The sequence below is a fragment of the Elephas maximus genome, chromosome 8 (genome assembly GCF_024166365.1).
Source record: "Elephas maximus indicus isolate mEleMax1 chromosome 8, mEleMax1 primary haplotype, whole genome shotgun sequence".
Lineage (NCBI taxonomy): Eukaryota > Metazoa > Chordata > Mammalia > Proboscidea > Elephantidae > Elephas > Elephas maximus.
Genome location: NC_064826.1, coordinates 10,184,181 through 10,199,289, shown reverse-complemented (window position 1 = coordinate 10,199,289; position 15,109 = coordinate 10,184,181). Strand labels below are relative to the sequence as shown.

General features: G+C 44.7%; 1 protein-coding gene across 2 annotated transcripts in view; it reads right to left on the bottom strand.

Annotated features, from left to right (window-relative positions):
* Nucleotides 1-411: 411 nt before the first annotated feature.
* KDM7A (lysine demethylase 7A) overlaps nt 412-15,109 on the bottom strand; it is an 82,906-nt gene continuing 68,208 nt past the window's right edge. Inside the window, exons 12-20 of one of the 2 annotated variants that reach the window (XM_049893179.1) lie at nt 13,611-13,820; nt 12,258-12,382; nt 11,913-12,067; nt 10,577-10,674; nt 9,848-9,996; nt 9,503-9,714; nt 8,121-8,206; nt 7,337-7,610; nt 412-6,781 (exon numbers count right to left, since the gene is read on the bottom strand). In XM_049893179.1, the coding sequence (XP_049749136.1) occupies nt 6,687-6,781; nt 7,337-7,610; nt 8,121-8,206; nt 9,503-9,714; nt 9,848-9,996; nt 10,577-10,674; nt 11,913-12,067; nt 12,258-12,382; nt 13,611-13,820 (1,404 nt within the window). In that variant the 3' untranslated portion in view covers nt 412-6,686. Of the gene's footprint in view, nt 6,782-7,336; nt 7,611-8,120; nt 8,207-9,502; nt 9,715-9,847; nt 9,997-10,576; nt 10,675-11,912; nt 12,068-12,248; nt 12,383-13,610; nt 13,821-15,109 lie in introns of both variants that reach the window. The other variant, XM_049893180.1, reaches the window with a different exon arrangement.

Sequence of the window (15,109 nt, the reverse complement as noted above, 5' to 3'; positions counted from 1 at the left end):
CTGTGTCCGGGCACCAGGCGAACATTGACACGGCACACAGAGGCTGCGTGGCCCCAGGAGTGCTCAGTGCTCCCCGTCAAGTGCCACGGCCACATCCCAGCCTCACCTGGCTGGCCACCCTTCCTGTTCTCTCTCTTGTGGCCACTGCTTTCCCTGGCAACACATATAGTAGGACAGTGAGTCATGGGACTTTCTACATTTCCGTCCTCAGATAGTAAGAAGCAAATGCTCGGCATGGCTTCCCGTCTTCAAATAACCCACCACGATCCAATAAGCAGAGAAGGGCACAGAAAGGCAGAGGTGGATATAGAATTCAGGTTTTTTTTTCTTTCGAAGACACATTTTGTACAACTTTCAACATTTATACTTTCAAACAAAATGGGCAAAAAATACACTGAGTGCTAAAAAAAGTCAAAATAAAAGAAATACAATTTTAATTTCAACATTTTAAAATACAGAAATTGGAAAGAATAGCAAATACAACTTTAAAAAGGTCACCTGTCTCCCCCTACATAGCCAATGTAAGCTACATAAAGACTTACACATTTAAAGAAAAACAGACAAAATAAATACTGTACACTCTCCCTGCCTGCAGGCAAAAGACGGGAAATACTGTTCAGAATCGGCAAAGATGCTCTTCACGCGCCAGCATCCCACTTCCCAGCCACACCACACTCTGGGGCCACCCAGTGGGCACCTGCTAGGACACACACCATCAGCCCAGACAGACAGACAGATGAGACGACTCCGCAAACTCCAGAACAAGAAAAGGTAACGGTCACCCCGGACCACGGGCATAAAAATCAGTAAGGAAGTCAGTCAGGCTAGCAAAACATTACTACAAAACTAGTAAATACCTTAGCCAACAACTGTCCCCTTTCAAAGTTCACAGATGTAAACTCTAAGACCAAAACTACCCCGCCCCATCGCCACCCCCGCCCCCCCAAAAACCTGCGGAAGCACTGGCAGCGTTAGACATCTCACAGTAAATGTGAAAGCTCATAGTCTATAATCTCTTAAAATGAACCTTTTTACCCTCTTTCCACAGCATGAAACTGTTATGGCTTAATTTCTATCAGAAGTAGAAAAGTCTTTTCCGGAGGAAACGCAGGCAGCGCTCCCGGTCAGTGCTGCTTCATAGTGAACAGCCGCTGACTTGCTCTCCAAGTCAGGAGCTAGTTCTGGGAAAACTGAGGTTATAGCTTTTGATTCAGTCTAACCAAAAACTGTAAGGCCCTTAGTTTGGTTTGGGTTTCTTTTGCAACATAAAATAACCTTGGGGTTCACTTAGCAAGTTAAACCTCGGGTCCCTGGCTACAATGTGGAAGGTGTATGTATGCCCTGTAAAAATAAAAAGCTACTCGTGAATTTGAGAGTGAAGAAATGCTTTCAGGCCAAGGAGTCAACGCTCCTCAGTGTATCTTACATTTAATGCTGGTAATTTCTACCAACGAAAACCCACCGAAGTGATAGGAGTATGTCTGAGTTATTTTATCCCTGCAAAATACTATATATTCCAGCATTTATGATCATTGTTTTGGTGAAAAATCTTGGGGGTGAAAAAAAGAAAGCTGACGTTTTGAAAAGGAAACGGCAAAATTAAACTGGGTGGAGGCAAGTTTGCCTTTCTGGTTAAGGTCCCTTGAGGACTGAGAAGTCACAGTTGCATAGTAAACGACTTGGAGGTCTGTTAGTGACCAAGTGCAGAGCAGAGGAACATGGCGGAAGGATACGGGCTCCAGAGGGTTTCAACCAAAAATATGGAATGTTGCCCTTGTCAAGACAAAGCCTTAGGGCACTAGACAGCACACCAAGGGTGAGAGGGGAATCCAGGAGGGAAGCGCAGGAATTTCAAATGGGTATTATCATCCCCTGTCCATTAAGGATTCAAAAACAAGCAAACAAACAATCATAAAACCACACTCAATCACAATAAGCTAACTGCTTTGGATATACGCATTTGTTTCTCAATGGCCTTATTTTTTAATTTACGTAAGAGATACCAAACATGGCATGATGTTCACGGAAAAGCAAATTAAGGGAAGGGTTTTTGGTAAGGCTACGGCATTAAAATCACATTCCGTTCATCAGCAATACAGCGAGTGCCCTAACTCTTCCCCTTTCTTTCCACGTGGCTTCAAGCAAGCTCGTCACCACTGTCCCCCAGACGGGCTGCGCAGCGTCAGAGAGCAGGGCCCAGCATCCGCGCCGGACACCAGGGACACACTTCCCACCTGGGTCTTGCTGTCTCCTTTCTTTACTGGGGACACTCCTAGGCTAAAGAGCCTCCTCGCCATGGCTTAGGTGAAGGACTCGGGCCTCAGGAAGTAAGTGGGGATCTTCAGCTGCTCTTTGTGTAGGGAGCAGTTGGTTTAATATTTAAGGAGAAAAATGAATTTCTGACAAATTTTCCAATGTATATTAGGGCCCTTATCTCTCCAAGTGAAACATTAAGATGCTGCTCCGCTTCAAGAGTTACTTTTAGCAGCAATCCACTGGGCCATACGGGCACTGCGGCCCCCTCCTTGGGGAGCAGTCTTAGCACGCAGAGAGCACCATGAGACAAGCAGAGTCTTTTCTGGACGCGGCCCAGTCCCCCTTCCTGCACCGGTGCTGTGGTTTCTCCCTCTACCCCGTGAGCCGCTGTTGCCCAGCCCACTGCTGTCTTCTTCGTGGGGTGCCTTCCTAACCACCTGTTTGTATTTGCTTTCTAGTTCCTCAGGCACTTTAGCTCCCTGACTTACTCCCCTGTGTCTAGGGCCTGAAGAGTATGCAGAATCTGCAGGGCTAAAAGCAGCCTAATTACCCTTTGAGATAAAACTAAAACCATCTTTTCATTACTTTAAATCATCTTAATATACTCAAGGATAAACATTCTCACTTTCTTGTTCATAAACCACCTGATTTTTTTACTTTGACTTCAAGTGTGGAGCCTGATTTTACTTCGGCACCTGGTTAGAGAGGCTTCAGGTTTTCTAGGTACCTCGATGGCACTAGAAAAAAAAAAAAAAAATGCTCTGGGCGCAGGTTTCATATGAAACAAATTCTCTGAATAATACCAGTTTTCATTTAAAAATGCATATAAAGGTGTCTTTTTTAATGAATTACTTTTACCAATTATACCATGAATTTCAAGAATGATAGATTCTCTGCGAGTGTGAAGTGCTAGCAGATCAAGGAATGCCTTTCTATGTATTTTTCTTAACTGTTTACCATTGTAAGCATTTTTAGCCAAGCTTACAAATGGGAACGCCAGGGCTGGAGAAGAGTGACTAATTCAAGGGCACGTAGCTGATAACGTAAGCGGCAGAAGTTGGACAGACGCCTGGTCTTCTGCTCCCTTCCATGACACACAGGCCCCTCAATGACCAACATGAAATTAACGTTTGAAATGTTTCTTAAAAAAAAAAAAACCACTCAGGTCCTTTTTACTTCCACTTCTACCACTGAATATCTAGTTGGTACTAATAAAATTGTTTTTTTTTTTAATGAATGGACGTGAAACAAATACTGCTTATCTCCTGGAGAAGATGCCTCCCAGGGAGAGGCTACGGCTTCACCTCCACACCCTCCGCAGACCGGGTAGTGCTGGGCACCTGTTCTGAGCACGCGGTGGGTATCTGACAAGCACCTGCAGATCTCAAATGAATCAATACAAAAGAGTTCACTGCAAAAGCAATTATTCAGGATTAAAAAATAGAACAGCATTTAAGCTCAGTATTTAATTAGTGATAAAAATGGGTGTGTTTCCTCTCTGAGTTTATAAGATGATTTTGGTGCTAATTTCCAATTTTATATGCTTTAAAAATTAACTAATGCTTAAAAAGTTCACTGTATTATAGGATGCTATGCTATTATAAAACTGCCGCTTCTGTACTGTTGAATTTATTACTCAGTACCGGGCAGCGTAAGATTCTGTGACGTTGTGAGTTACAGTACAGTGACCCATGGAAACAGAAGTCGCTCACTAGAATACAGGACAAGTGTTACCTACTGCTACTGTTGGAACTGCATACGCTAAGTCAGGATTCTTAGCTCAGATATGTGCTTGCTTATAACTGGTGAAACGCTGTCCCTGCTGTCTTCCTTTTGTGCTGTGTGGTAGTACTGTTTACAAATGCGACTGAGGGACAGACGGAAGGCCATCTATCACAGTCCAGCCAGACACTGCCGTCACCTCCACGCCCAGTCCTCTCCATGAGAGAAGAAAGGACACATCACAGCCAGACTCCGGAAAGTCTGACTAGGAGAGTCACCAGGTCCAGGGCTGCATTTCCACCAACTCAGAAAAGAGGTATAATCTGTGATAGTGGTTACGTTACCTTACGCCAAGTCTTCTCACTCAGCCAGTTAATGGGCTAAAACTGCCAAAGATGAATCCACAGCACCTTCACTTGAAAATTCCATGTACTGGCTACTCAAAATTAGCATTTACCGACCTGAGTACACAGGGTGGATACTGGCTACAATTTTAATCCATAAAAATAAATTTTTATTTCCATTTTTACGGCTAAAGGAAGAAAAGTCAGATAACTAGAAATACTGAGAGCTGTGAATAATGTAAAGAACCCAGATCGTGATGTACTAGGAAAAGAAATGGTTATTTCTTAAAACAAAACAACTGAACAACAAACGTGTGCCATAATGCTAAAACAGTGTCTACGTAAAACCAAAACACCACAGTGAGGCAGTATACGGGGAAGGTGGGTGAGATCAGTCAGACCCAAATTCTGGACACTGCGAGAGAAGACGGCCAATCAAAAGGCTGACGGTCCCCTCCCCGCGTTCTGGCCTCGTGCAGACAGTGGTCCAGCAGGCCTTTTACACACTTGGCGTTTCTATGGAGAATCTTCTTCCTGACACCAGATAAGGTCCAGAGCCAGCCAGGTCACTCCGGGCCAAAAAGCTAATTAACTCACAAGCTATTTGAGATTTATTCCATGAAATACTGAAATGGAGACAGAGTAGGAACTATTTCTCTCTGAAAACACATATCTGGATACAACCATGGAAGGTGATGGCCTCGATTTTCTTTCCTACCTCTTCAGGGGATGTTTAATACAGAAGGGAAAACCCAGCCACCTTGCTGAGTACAAAAAGACAAATCCATAGTATGGCCCTATTTCTTCTCCATAAAAATAAATTTAATCTTATTTGCCTGTATGTTCTTTGTAGGAACTTATAAAATGCTGTAGAGTCAGAATCAGGTGTCATCTCTAGACTCTATACTCAGAAAGCACTTATTTTTAAGCCACAGGGGTGCGGGAGGAAAATGGAAGCTATTACAAGCAACTGAAAACTGGCATTTAGTAAAAACTATGTATCAAGGAGATCGATGATACCCTAAAGCTCAACCAGACTGTAACCGCAATGCACACGGTTAAGTCAGGGCTGCTGGAAGACACTGCAAGAAGCACCCATTTCACTCCAAATCCACACCTTAAATCATTCTTGAGAGGGTAAGAAACAAAAAACTGCACACACACACGCACACAAGATCTACTCCAACGTGTTTGCTTCTATACAACTTAATAGAGTATAATCCTATTATATTACGGCATATTATTATGCAGGTTTGATTCTACCAAGTCAACTCATATCTTCCACCAAGTCAGGTACACCGCATCGAAGTGTCACAAAGTATAGCCTAGGCGGCAGGTGTCAGTCCTATCCCCCCATACCAGCACTATAAAGAAGGTCTACTGTAGTCGTTACAAATGTAGTTTGAAAAACTATAAACATGACAATTTAACCAAACTTATAATACTTTTCCCACAAGGAGGAAAAAGGTGTTAAAGCTGTTCTCTTTGGGACCCATGTATCATCAGCAGAAATGAAAATGCCAGAGGCCTATTTTTCATATTTAGGAGAAAACGGCAAGGTCAAACGAAATGAGATGCGTGGAATCTTTTACGTGGTTCTCACATGCTGGCTATGAAAGTGTTTTTCCTGCAAAAAGGAGTCCTGCTGGGTCCGGCAGGACGGTGGCGGGTGCAGAGGGAAGGGGTGTAAGGGAATAGACCTGGATAACAGTATGCACCTTGGAAGTTAGCAAAAGCGAAGCTAATAGCTTATAAAAAACACATGAAATATATAAAATAAAATGATTTTCATATACATCTTAATTTAAAATAATTAATGCATCAAATCCCTGTTTAAGACTTTAACCTGAATAGCAAATTTAAGAGTCCAGACTAGTTACTGTTACCGTGGCTCTTCCCCACATGTAACACACACGCTATCAAAAATAATTTAAAAACCTTCACATTCTTAAATCTAAATTAGTGAGATATTTCTCCAAAAATCTTCCAAATAAATAGCTTTAAAAAAGAAAGAATTTAAAGGCTGTTAACTTAAAAAAAAAATCTGTTAAATAAATTATCGATAATTCTTTACCTTACCACTGAAAATAAATCAAGACACTACCAACAACAAAATGAAATTCAAGCCCTGACACGAGGCCCTTTCCAGTTCAAGGTCTCGTTTAAGGTTCTCCCTCGTCCTCCTTCTCCCCAGCAGGTCCGAGCGGTTATTGCTGAGTGGGTGTGGCACAGTGAAAATGCAGCATCGGGTCACTTGTTCCCGGGCAGTGTTCTCTACTGGACATGCGCATCTCAGGCGGGCGGCCAGCGCCAGGCTCCTGTCCCCACGGGCTCCGGGGAAGAGTGGCCACACCAGCAGCCACGTCACACAAAGAAGCGGGCGTGGCCATTTCGGTTCAGCTTGAGGATCTTCCCGAGACGCTGTTTGGCTGTGGCCATTCCTTTTTTTGGACGTTTACCTACAAGACAGCGACAGCAATGTGAAGTCAAAAGCAGCTTTGGGGACAGCCTCAGGAAGACTCCATTTTTAAGGGAGCGCTGTGCCATCTCTCAGGAGTCATGAATGGACCGATTTGCACTTGGAACCTGTACTCTTGGACCCCCCATCTCACCGTACCAAGGGACTCACAGGCCTCCCTTCACGTCCACTTGCCTGCGTACTGGCCGCACTGCGCTGCAGAAACGCAAGTCCTCCGATACTGCTGCACACCTTGTCAAGTGTCAGCTGCCTCCCCAGCCCCTAGTGCCGACTATCCTGTCATTTCCCCCAACTCAGCCAGGTAACCCCTAAGTACCCTCCCGTTTCCTCCTCCAGAACGCTGCCCCATCCTCAGGGCCCTGCTAGGCGTCCTTCTTCCAGTCCCTCAGTGGCCTGGGCACTGCCGTCACAGTGCCATCTGCAACACCTTTGGTGGTAAGCAACCCGGGCGAGTACAGGGCTATGTCCAACAGCCGCTCCAGCCATCACGCACAGTCAGGGCACACTTCATCGCCCCATGAAAGGTGGACGTTACCTTTAGTTGCCTGGTTGCTGATAGGTGGTGGGTTCGACGCAGGTCTCTTGGTGGGGTGGAGGGGAACTGACAAGGAAGTTTCACCACCTGGCCTTTCCGGGCTGAGGCTGCCGCTGCTGACCTGGCAGGGCCCCGGAACCAAGCTTGAGTTCTGCACACACTTCCCGCTTGGAAGGCCCGACCCGCTACTGTCCACGTGGTTCCTGCTCTGTGCCCTCTGGAGGAGTTCCGAGGAGCCTTCCTTCTTGATGCCTTTCTGGCTTCTACTTAGGTCCTGAGGAAGAGGGAAGGGAACAGGCTGCATTCTTATGTTCTGGAAGATGAGGGAGGTTATTACCTGCCCAGAGACAGAGGACACAGATGACTGAAGTCTGCTTTTCTTGACATGTATTAGCTCGTCCTCCTGATGGCTACCTCATTCTGGAAATCTAAGGGTTGTGAAGGAGTCAACTCCTGAAGCTGCATCATAACTTAGGACAAAAATAAAAACCAGAGAGAGAAAGCAATGTAGACATCAGGGGTGACCTGGCCCGCCATGGTGCCCTCCCTCTCTGATGCCTACTCTAACCAGACCCCGGCAGGCTCTGTTCTCTAGATCACATTCTATTTGTGGGCCTTGCACAATTCATTATCTCAGAATTCCTAAAAACGGGCATTTAGTTGTGGTATTGTGGCTTCCTGGATCTAGTGGTTGATAACTGGTTGCCGTTAAAAAAAACAAAAACAATAACAAAGTTGATGACAATTCTGAATCTCCTTTTAACATTTCAAACCTTAAATATACCTGAGGGTTAAATCTGGAAGTTGTGTCAAACTGTTTAATCCAAGAAGAGGTCCTCACACCTTGATCTTCAGTCTTAACCTGGTGTCCTAAAGAGAAGTTTTCATTCAATCAGCTTCACGCAAACTTGACCTTAAAGAACCAAGTTAGCCTTATGCTTAAAATTCACGGCAATTTTACTTTGACTTTCTATTTAAAGTTAAGTATGTTAACTACCCTTTAAACATTTACTCATATACCTTCACCACACTCCTCCCCCACCTCAAAAGGAAAACGGCAGCAGCAGCTCACTCCCTATCCTGCTAACTCTTTCAGTTCTCTCAAAGACTGCCTTCCTATGACAGGTTTTGAGCTAGAGGCTGGAGGACCTAGAGTCAAATTCTACGGCCATCTGTCATAGGTATCAAAGCAAACACAATACGTGCTCTCTAGAAATGGTCTATTTTTCCATATAGAATAAAGGCAAATATTTGCCTGAAATTTGCAGCATTTCCATAAAAGCTTTCTTTTCAAGAAACCGAAGAGATTATGGGGAGACAGAAAGGAGCAATGGCAAGACAGACAAACCCAGGTCTGAATTTGAGCTCCTCTATTTTATTACCAACGCAACTTGAGGCAAGTTACTTCACCTCTCTGAATCTCAGTTTCCTCTTATACAATAAGCAAAGATTTGGGGTCAGACGGTCTTGGGCTGGGTTCAAATTCCAACACCACTGAGTAACAGCTGTGTGAGTGTAGCCAAGTTAAATGAGCTTCACTAGGTCTTTTTCTTTTCAGTTGTAAAACGAGGGTGGGGTTCAAGAATGAAGTGAAATGGATGTGGAGCTCCCAACCACACAGGAAGGAGCACAGTGGTCACTACAGGCAGTTGGTTTTAATGTAGCACCGTCTTCTCCCCAGTCCTCCAGACACTCCAACTTTGAAGGCACAGAGACGCAAACGCTGTGGGGACCACGGACGGACGCTGCTGGGAAGTCGCTCTCTTTCCTAATACTTCCTTTGCAAGTAGGAGAGAGACCCACGCAACCAGAAAGAAACTGTCCCCCATAACAGGAGGAAGAGTGGCTTGCTCAGCCTTAGCAGATCATTCCAGACACGGAAACACTCCTCCCCCAGGATCAGCTTCACTGCTGGTGAGAGGGCTAACTCCTACCTTTGTGCAACAGCGGCTCCTCAGCCCCAGACAACTCCCGGTTTGGGTCCTTACACTTGAATCCTTACACAACTTGCAACTTGCGGCACTATGTGATTTCTGGCCAGTATTCTTAACAGCGTTTCCAATGAAACATGCTCAATAAACAGTCCTTACTTATGCCCTCTGACCTAAACCAGGATTATGGAGCTTTTCAGCTGCTTTACAGGGACTGAGGGTTTGTGTTTCTTACCACACCCCACGGGTTTGTCAAAACGACACAGTGGCCTGGCCTCGCGGTCACTGCTGTGGCAGCTACTGGCATCCTGGACTGCGTCTCTCTCTGTGGCAGCATTGTCTGCACTCCACACCGGCCTCTGGGAGCAGGCGGAATAGTACAGCCCTGCCATAGACAGCATGCCCTGGATGGCTTCTTCCTCTGTGCTGGTCGAGGTAGGACATTCCCTGAAGAGCAGAGAACCGGAAGACAAGCGCCTAGTTTCCTCTGGTGAAATGTCTGGTAAAATCTAAAACTAAAAAAATGTTCTCATAACGTGGTATCACAGTGCAATAAGACCACCACCATCGACAGGCCCACCTTTTAATTGGAATTTCACTTCTAGATGGCTCCTGGGTCTTTTGAAGGAAGTTCCTCATCACATTAGACTCCTCCTTAAAGTTGGACGTGATTTCTTGTTTCTTCTCATCGCCTGAACTTTCAGACTCTTCAGTGGTAAAATTATTTTTCTGAGATAATAAATAAATAGAAGCAAAGTTACATATGTCTGTACAAACTAACAACAACAATAAAAAAGATTTTATCCATCAGGAAAACTTAGAATCTAAATTACTATGGAATCATTTCTGTACTTCATAAAAAAAGATCATCTCATCTCCGGTAACTGCAGTAGCATAAACCGCTAATAAACACACAGTATATAGGTTTTCTTTAAGGTCAAATGAAATATAACCTATGAGAACAGGGTACGTAGGAGTCTCTCCCACCACCCCATCCCAAAACAGATAAGAGTTACATTCATCAAATGCAAACAGTCAAACCAGAATGAAATAATGAGAATGTAACCAGTCACTGAACGATCTGTACAGAAATTGTTGAATAGGAACTTAAACTGCTGTATAAACCACCAAAAACACAATAAAAATTATTAGAAAAAAAAAATGCAACCAGTCACGGGATGGGGGAAGAGCCTGTGCTACAGAAGTTAGAGACTTTGGGGAAGCTGTCATTTGCTTTCACCCGAGGTCAGGATAAATGGGTCCCATCTCTCCGCCCACCAGTGCAAAGACCATGGGGTTCCGGGCATACCAGTGCAGTGCAATCGGGTCCAGAGTCTTCTGAATCAGAAATATCAGAATATTCTGATGATCTATTCCTGAGTTCTGACTTCACACTTGTAAAAAACCCTGAGAAAGAGGGAGAGCACAAATGAGAAGGAGAAAGTCGTCAGAATTCACGGACCAGGGGGTCTCTGAAGTCCATCCAGCTTCCCTAGCTCTTTCCATCTCGCCTGCTCTACGCCTGCCCCACTGCTCTCTTCATTGACTTCATCTCTTTTTTTCCTTCCCAAAGTCTCTCTCCTAATTGATTAAAATACAGGCTGAAGTATGTTCTTGAAACATGTGTGGTATCTACTGAATGTGATTACATTCCTTATTTGAGTTGGGTTGACTCTTTTACATTTCTTTCCAGCATAAACCTCCTAAACTACAGTTAGCTATGTTTTTCATGTCCCCTTCTGCATTAGTGATCTCAACAGAAAACGAGAGAGCTCTCCTAAGCTAAAAAGCGTTCAAGTAGGGCATGAGCTCAACAAGCTTCTAAGCAGGGCTTAGCTCTGCCTTTCTCCCCCACGAGCACAGCCCCCAGCAACTATAAATTGGTGTTCCCTGGCGCGTGCACAAAGGCAGAGCAGCCAACCACAGCAATGGAAGATCTACCTGGAATTGGCCGTCAATGATGTATTCAACATGCTTAAATAAATGTTACTTATCTGGACCATTTAACTGTCAGGTACCCTCGTTTCCATTTTGACTACTTTTTGAAACAGAAGGGGATACGGAGACCCTGTGACACTTTGAGAAATTAAGACTTCATTCAATGAAGTCAGATCTCAAGGAGGAGGAGGTGTTATTTGCCACACTGATGATGACCAACTAGAATCCAAGGAGAGGCATTCTTGTCAACAGGCAATCAAATAAACCACCACCTGTGGATTACTCAGAGCTTCAAATCAACCAGTTGTTTCCCAAGTCTGAAAACCATACAAGCTTTAGCTAAAATGACACGTGAAATTAGTAGAGTCCATTAAACTGGCAGCTGAATCTGGAGGAGAGGCCAGCTGTGTGGTAAAATGGGTGAACGCCCACACGACCCTTCCAGAGCCCTGTGACGCTGTGACGTGGTGTCATAACCCGGCCAGGCGCCCTTTGCTGAAGCTTCCCTGGGCACTACTGCATGTGGTTGCAGGGTAGACATGACCCAAAGGGAGGAACCACTCAGAAACACTTCAGATTCTCCAAGAGCATCAGAGACACCAACAGTTTCCACCCCCTGACTAATTTCAGAAGCTTAACATGAGCAAGTTACTTTACAGATTATCACACAGTAATGTAGAGACCTCCCCAATGGCCATTAGACGTACTGTTAAGTGGTGTTTGGGGTTCTTCGCTCTCCACCCCCTCTAGTCCTGAACTCTCTTCTATCTTCATTTTTGTCTTTTTTGTCCTCCTTTTATCCTCTTCACTTTCACTATCTGCTGTATAAAGACTTGTATCTGTGAAGGGCTGTCTCTCATCTCTGCATCAGAGGGAGAAGAATCATCAAGTCAGGAAACAGTACGGACTCCGTGCCGGTTTCCCCTCCCCCCATCACAGAGACACTGTGCCCACACTCCAGCTGGCTGTGGAATAGTCTGGAGAGGGATTAAACCAACAAAAGGAGTCCACTGAAAACTAACCAGTTTGCCACTGAGACCTACTTTACATACTTAATTATCCTTCCGTTAGTCAGCAGTAAACGCAGGTCGTTATCTTTCGCTCTCCAGTCAGGAACCGTGGAAGACGGTTGGAGATGTTTGTTGAATTTTCCATTCAGTTTAGAGCTCAAGATGTCCTGAAAGTATATACGCAGAACTTACTCAGCCTCTGCCCTCAAACACACCTGCCAGACCCAAGGACAGCAGCAGATGCCCCGCCCTCCTTCTCGGCTAGGACGTGCAACAGCCAGGTCCTCCAGGGGCCCAGGCCCAGGGGGTGACAGGGTTCCACCTCTTGGCCATCGCCCACCCTCTCCCCCTTGTCTCTTCCTTTTGGGGTGTGGTTGCTGCCCACTTCACGCCCACCCTAACCCACTCCAGTCCTCTCACAGTACCGCCAGCAGTACACAGGGACAACCTGCTGCCACAGGGACACAGGCCACTCCGGGGCAGCATGGGTCAACAGCAGAGGGTTCTTCATACAGAAAAACCACTGCCTTTTTGTAGCAATATTTTCTCTTAATTATGATTAGAACCTTTCAAAATAAGCCAAACCTTTCCCCAGACATCTGTGGGTTAAACAGGTTTAGAACAACAACAAAATCTTCAAACAATATACACAGACCTATATGAAATTAATTTTTATATAACTTGCTTAAATATTTTAAATTCAGAGACACCCCTAGCTTTCTCCTGTACATTCCTGCCTGTCCTCTCCCTAAGGAGTCTCCTTTCCACATTTCCACATTTCCACAATCCCCCAGGAGCTGCCGATGCTGCTGGTTCAAGAACAGGATTTCTGCACGTGTTCTCCCCTCTGCCCACAATGCTGTTCCTCGAATCTCTGTGGTGACCTGACTCCTTCCCTGATTTAATTGTTGGCTCAGATGTCAACTCCTGGGAGGCGCTGACCGCTCCAGCTAAAGTACTGGCCACCCCGCGCCCTCTTGTACTGGTGCCCTACTCTTCTGGTTTCCTTTACAGCACTGGCTAGTATCTGAAATTACATTCTCACAGGTCTCTGTCTCCCCACCCTGCCAACCTCAGCCTGAACGACACGTCACCAGGGCAGGCGCGTCAGTGGTGCTCACTCTGGTATCTTCTCCAGGGCCCAGAGGAGCACACACACAGCCCTTGGCAAATACGCAGTCAACAGGCAGCACATGGAAACAGTCTCCTCCTGCCTCTACACTGGCACCTGGGAAGAGCAAGCATCACCTGCCACAGGTGTAACTACAGTGGACTCCTACAATGTGAGGGCAAAGGTCGACCACAGGACAGGCAGGCTCTTCCTCCTTTCACTATGCCCTTGAAGACCTCTGAAGAACAACATATCTTTTTGCCCTCATGGAGCACAATACTCACCTCTTCCCACGGACACATCTCTAGTCTTTTCAGGACCTCCCTCGTGTGGAGCTCCAAGATGTCGAGGTTAGAAGGAGTTCGGACAGTATGGTCTCGAAGTTTCCGCATCTTCCGTCGGGAATGGTGTGGGGAAGTTGCTTCATTTGAGGATCGTGAGACTGGACACACGGTAGGAATTCCCTGAGATTTAACTGGTTTGCCGTTTTCCTCCTTTAAGAATTAAATTCAGGGTATTTTTATGGCAAGGCTACATACCTGTCTGAATAATCAGCCATAAAAATATTCTAGAAAACAAAGGCCATTCCATTTCATCATACAAACAGAAAATAACAAACCATAAGACTCAAATTGTTTTGCTGAGACCTTTCTTCCCTCCTCTCCTTCACGTAATATACTGTGAACCTATTTCCTCGGATTTCAGTATCATTTTGAAAAGCTTTTGGTGGATCTAGCACAATGTATTGACCTAATATTTGCCAGTAACTATTTAGGCTGCTTCCAGTTTTTCCTATGACAAAAATTGTTTCACATACATGTTTGTGATCAATAATCAGCAATTATTTTTTAAGTCACAGTCACACATACGTGTTGTTTTAGAAACGAAACCCTTCAGAAGGTCCATCAGGGAAATCAGCAGTCCGTTCTCCCCATCTCCTGAGGCAGCCACTGCAGCTCTGAGTGCCAGTGTGTTGTTTGCAGTTATTTGCTTTCAAACTTCTTTGTATACACGTGTGCGCGTATATATATAGAATTTCTTTATTTTTGGTGGCGATATACACAACCAAACATACATCTATTCCCAATTTCTATACGAACAGCTCAGTGACACTGGTTACCTACTTCACACGGTGTCACATTCCCACTATCTCCACCCAGAGGCCTTCTTTACCGCTAACTTAAGCTCTCTGCCCCTTAAGTCGTCATTGCCGCTTTAGATGAATGGTTGTCAGTTTATGCTCATTTTTTTTTTATAAGGGCATAATGCTCAAAGAAAACATTATTAATTGGTCTAAACAGTTGTTCAATTTAATGATGGTGTCATAGGATAGTTTTGGTTCAAAGGTACCTCCAAATTTCTAAAAAAGATGTTTATAGTATTTCTTGGTTTTTCAGTTTCAGCCATTACACACTTCCTACAGGATGAGGCCTCTCCCAAACATGCACACACTGCCGTCCTTCAATATTCAGTGTTTAAATTGCACTCCGTAAAAACTGTTTACAGCCCAGCACCATGTGACATATACTATCATTACATTTCCTTTCTTACATCCTTTGATTTCCCCTTGAGTTTATAAAAAAAAGCAGCCTCATTTTCCATCTGCTTTGTTTTTTATGTACTTTCCACTAATTGATTCCAAAATTATCTGCAGAAGAATGCAAGCATTCAAATGCTTTAGGTGATCTTAGCAATTTTATTACTTTTTTTTTTGGAGATACCCCTCCTGAATAGGATTGCCAGATAAAGCACAGGATGCTGAGCTACATTTGGGTTTCAGATA